This window comes from Arachis duranensis, chromosome 9 (assembly GCF_000817695.3).
Source record: "Arachis duranensis cultivar V14167 chromosome 9, aradu.V14167.gnm2.J7QH, whole genome shotgun sequence".
Taxonomy (NCBI): domain Eukaryota; kingdom Viridiplantae; phylum Streptophyta; class Magnoliopsida; order Fabales; family Fabaceae; genus Arachis; species Arachis duranensis.
In genome coordinates this window covers 112,506,863-112,511,918 of record NC_029780.3, presented here as the reverse complement: position 1 = coordinate 112,511,918, position 5,056 = coordinate 112,506,863, and the positions used below count along the sequence as shown (strand labels likewise).

Sequence of the window (5,056 nt, the reverse complement as noted above, 5' to 3'; positions counted from 1 at the left end):
ACACGTGAGTGCATAGGTACATTTTTTTTTGGGAATTTTCATAATCTCAATTCTCATGTCCAGCTAAAAGTGTTTTCCCGGGTTTTGAGCACAATTAACATTTGTATGAAAATTTAAATATAATTATTTATCATTAAAATACTGTATAAACTGTTTAACAGTAGCCGAATGGGAAGGAATAATTTTATTTTTCAAGATATATTGTAGGATATTTTCACATGGATCATATATGCAATTTGTTATAACAAATTTAGATAATCTATTATCAATTATTTTATCAAAATTAGAATACAGTGCTTTATTCAGAAAATTCTTACAAATTTGACATTAATAAAACCACCACATTAATTCAATAACAAAAATAAAATCTAAGCGTGTGTAACGAGTTCGTTCATAAATATATCAACTTTAGTCAAGGTTAATAAATTTGATAAGTTGAGACTTTGTGAGAGTATATTTTGAGTTGACCCAAAAAAAAAAAAAAAACTAGATATGAAATCTGTAAAAACAAGGGAATCTATGCAATGCTGGGAATGGAAAACTGAGATGGATGGTGGTGGATTACACGCGCTAGTTAACTGTGAAACTTTGAGCCTTGAGGGGTATTAGTAATTATTTAAGGTGGAGTTAACTAGTGATTAAGGAAAACTAACCCTGGTTAAGTGATGTAGATTGTAGAGTGAGTGAGTGAGTGTGTGCGCGTGAAAGAAAGAAAGAAGAGAAAGAGAATCAAGTTCTTTGTATAAAGACATCTAGTTTGTGTTGGTTCCAAAAGACACATATAAATATCATTGAAATGAATATTAAAAAATAATGAAAAATGAATGAAGTTGGTGTTTGTGTAGAGAAAGAAAAGTGAAGGAAAAGGTATTCCCTACTTGACGCCATTGTTCTCTCACTCTCTCAAGGTTGCGGCCTTGTGTTGTGTTGTGTTGTGTTGTGTTGTGTTGTGTGGTGTGACTCAGAAGACAAGAGAACAGAGAAAGGAATCTTTGGTGTCTGTCAATCTCATCTACCAACTCTTACTCCACCTTTCACTTTCTAGGTATGATTTTTGTTTTGTTTTGTTTTGTTTTTTGTTCACCTTGTGCTTCATTGCTGTTTTCAAGAGCTGCTTCTATGCTCATTCATTTCATTTGCTACTTCAGCTTCTTTTGAGCTTTTACCCCCAATCCTTCAAGATGGTTTAACCTTGCATTTGTATGTCTCTTGCTGTTTGAATCGATCCCCTTTTATGTGTTCAAAGTCATCTACTTGCTACATGATTCTCTTGGTAGGTGGAAAACTCATTGTTGTAGTTGGTGTTTTTATCAGATTTAGCTCCTAGGTGAATTTTATCAGCAGATTCATATGCTCTACCTTGGGTTTTCTCAAATTGTTGTTATAGATAGGTTGTTTTTTCTGTTGAAATATAATTTGTCTACTAGGTAGTTACTAATTGACTCACTTTCAAGCCAACTGAGGAGTGAAGAAATCAAGAAAAGCCATTATGTGATATTGATTTTGCTGGACTTTTAGTTAATTAGGGGGATATTATGATAGTTAAGATGTTTGCAGATTTCTGAAATTGCATCCTCCTTGTGGTTGTTTTCAGGATTGTGATAATCAATCTAAAGCTTGGTCATCAACGAAATGGTTTCAAGGTCATATTCTAATTTGTTAGAGCTTACTTCGTGTGACTCGCCGACTTTCAGCCGCGAAAAGAAAAGGCTTCCTCGAGTGGCAACTGTTGCTGGAGTGCTGTCTGAGCTAGACGACGAGGCAAGCAACAGTGCTGGTTCGGACGCTCCATCCTCAATCTCTCAAGATAGGATGATCATAGTAGGTAACCAGCTTCCATTAAAGGCACAAAGAAAAGACGATGGTACGTGGGACTTCACATGGGACGAGGACTCACTTCTTTTGCAGCTCAAAGATGGTCTTGGTGAAGATGTAGAAACTATTTATATTGGTTGTCTGAAGGAAGAAATCGAGCCGAGCGAGCAAGATGATGTTGCTCAGAACTTGCTTGACACATTCAAATGTGTTCCCACTTTCCTCCCTCCAGAGCTTTTTACCAAATTCTATCACGGATTTTGCAAACAGCATCTGTGGCCTTTGTTTCACTACATGCTTCCGCTCTCGCCTGATCTCGGTGGTCGATTTGATAGGTCCCTTTGGCAAGCTTATGTTTCTGTTAACAAGATATTTGCTGATAAAGTAATGGAAGTCATTAGCCCTGATGATGATTTTGTATGGGTTCATGATTACCATCTCATGGTTCTTCCAACATTTCTGAGAAAGAGGTTCAATAGGGCAAGGCTAGGATTCTTCCTTCACAGTCCATTCCCTTCTTCCGAGATATACCGAACCCTCCCAGTTAGGGATGAGCTTCTTAGAGCTCTTTTGAATTCTGACCTTATTGGATTTCATACTTTTGATTATGCGAGGCATTTCCTTTCTTGCTGCAGTAGAATGCTTGGCCTTTCCTATCAATCCAAGCGGGGCTACATTGGTCTCGAGTACTATGGAAGAACAGTAAGCATCAAGATTCTTCCTGTTGGGATTCACATAGGGCAGCTTCAGTCAGTCATGAATCTTCCTGAGACGGAAAACAAGGTTGAAGAGTTACAAAACAAGTTCAGAGGTCAAACTGTGATGCTTGGGGTTGACGACATGGATATCTTTAAAGGAATCAGCTTAAAACTCTTGGCTATGGAACAGTTGCTTTTACAACATCCTGACAAGAGGGGCAGGGTTGTTTTGGTCCAAATTGCAAACCCTGCAAGAGGCCGTGGGAAAGATGTACAGGAGGTCCAGAGTGAAACTTATGCCACAGTGAAAAGGATCAATAGTACATTTGGAAGGCCTGGATACACACCTGTAATATTGATTGATACGCCACTTCAGTTTTATGAGAGGATAGCTTATTATGTGATAGCTGAATGTTGCCTTGTTACAGCAGTGAGAGATGGTATGAACCTTATACCCTATGAATACATCATTTGTAGACAAGGAAGTGACAAGATAGATAAGATTCTAGGGACAAGCTCATTTACCCAAAAGAAGAGCATGCTGGTGGTGTCTGAGTTCATTGGCTGCTCCCCATCATTAAGTGGGGCAATTAGAGTGAATCCCTGGAATATTGATGCTGTTGCTGAAGCAATGGATTCGGCACTTATCGTCCCAGAGTCCGAAAAACAGATGCGCCACGAGAAGCATTATAGGTATGTCAGTACTCATGATGTTGCATATTGGGCGCGGAGCTTCTTGCAGGATCTGGAAAGGGCATGTAGGGATCATCTGAGAAGGAGATGCTGGGGAATTGGCTTTGGTTTAGGATTTCGGGTTATTGCTTTGGATCCAAACTTTAGAAAGCTATCAGTGGAACATATTGTATCAGCTTATAAGAGGACCAAACACCGAGCCATTCTTTTGGATTATGATGGTACCATGATGCAGCCTGGTTCAATTAGTACAACACCTAGCACTGAGGCTGTTGCCATCTTGAACAGCTTGTGCAAGGACACCAAGAATTGTGTTTTCATTGTAAGTGGAAAGGAGAGAAAAACTCTTACTGACTGGTTTTCCTCTTGTGAAAGGCTTGGAGTTGCAGCAGAGCATGGTTATTTCGTGAGGTATGTTCTTTTTCTTTCTGCATGGTTATGGTGATTGCGGATTGTTGAAGAAGAATAAAATAAGGGCTTTTCCTAGGTGAACCTTGTCAAATTAAATAGTTTATCTTTTTTTTTCTTTTGTTTTCAGGACAAATCATAGTGCAGACTGGGAAGAATGTGTTTCTGTGCCGGATTTCGACTGGAAGCAGATTGCCGAGCCAGTAATGCAGTTGTACACGGAAACAACTGATGGTTCTAACATAGAGACCAAAGAAACTGCTCTTGTTTGGAATTATGAGTTTGCTGACCGAGATTTCGGTTCATGCCAGGCTAAGGAGCTTCTGGATCATCTGGAAAGTGTTCTTGCCAATGAGCCTGTTTCTGTTAAAAGTAGTCCTCACATCGTGGAAGTCAAACCTCAGGTCAGTTGTAAAAGCTCCATGTTTCATATCACAATATTAGTAACATTTGGTCATATTATGTATGCATTTTATTGTTCTGGCTTCTTGGATAATGTTCTGTTATTGTTGTTACTCTTCTGGCTTGTGGCTTGTGAGCCGTATAATGAGAGGAAAGACAAAAAACCTGCTTGTTCCATCATTTGTTATGTCTGTCATGGACACATGATTCCCCATTCATTCATTGCTAGTGCTATCATTTCTATGGTTTCTTTGCTTTGGAACTTAAAAAATGCAACATGTTCCAACTTCCAGCATTGAATCTTATTTTTATAGGCTGTGGTTCACCCTTTTGGGGTTGACTATATTTTTTATGTGCTGTTTATGGGACAGGGGGTGAGCAAGGGTATTGTTGCAGAACGCCTTCTCTTAACAATGCAACAAATGGGAGTGATCCCAGATTTTGTTCTATGCATTGGAGATGACAGGTCAGATGAGGACATGTTTGGTGTAATAATGAATGCAAGGGCATCCCTCTCTCCGGTCGCAGAGGTGTTTCCTTGCACCGTCGGTCAGAAGCCGAGCAAGGCCAAGTATTACTTGGAAGACACAAGTGAGATTCTGAGAATGTTGCAGGGGCTTGCCAATGCTTCAGAGCAGTCTGTTACAAGTTCTCCACAGCCTCCTCATGTAGCATCCTGATTTGTAGCACATATGTCATAGGCCCTAGTGTATTTGTCTATACTGAGATAGTGTGGTTCATATTTATTGATATCTATATATATGATTTGCTGGCTGAATTGTCTTCATTTATTGAGATCCTAGTCTCTCCAGGTCGATCCTTGATAAATGTCAAGATTGTAGCAACTTCAATTATCTAGGATGTTTTGCAAGTACATAACTTTTTTAGGAGTACGATGCAAGTAGATAATTGTATTGTTTGTGATTGTTTCTTATGTCAATTATTGGTTCCAGCATGACCATTCTGGTGTATAATGTGATTCTTGATCAGGAACCAATGTTACATTGTGAGAGTTTATCAAGTATACTTTTAGGCAGACA

General features: G+C 38.9%; 1 protein-coding gene across 2 annotated transcripts; it reads left to right on the top strand.

The window, feature by feature from the left end:
- The first annotated feature begins 779 nt into the window (after window positions 1–779).
- Window positions 780–5,056, top strand: LOC107467382 (alpha,alpha-trehalose-phosphate synthase [UDP-forming] 5). 2 transcript variants are annotated; one of them, XM_016086463.3, is made up of 4 exons: window positions 780–1,045; window positions 1,595–3,617; window positions 3,745–4,018; window positions 4,388–5,056. In XM_016086463.3, exons 2-4 carry the CDS (start codon window positions 1,633–1,635, stop codon window positions 4,694–4,696), a joined length of 2,568 nt encoding a protein of 855 aa, XP_015941949.1. In that variant the 5' UTR covers window positions 780–1,045; window positions 1,595–1,632; the 3' UTR covers window positions 4,697–5,056. The 2 variants fall into 2 exon arrangements, with proteins under 2 accessions (XP_015941949.1, XP_015941950.1); XM_016086464.3 differs by lacking the exon at window positions 780–1,045 and adding an exon at window positions 1,110–1,273.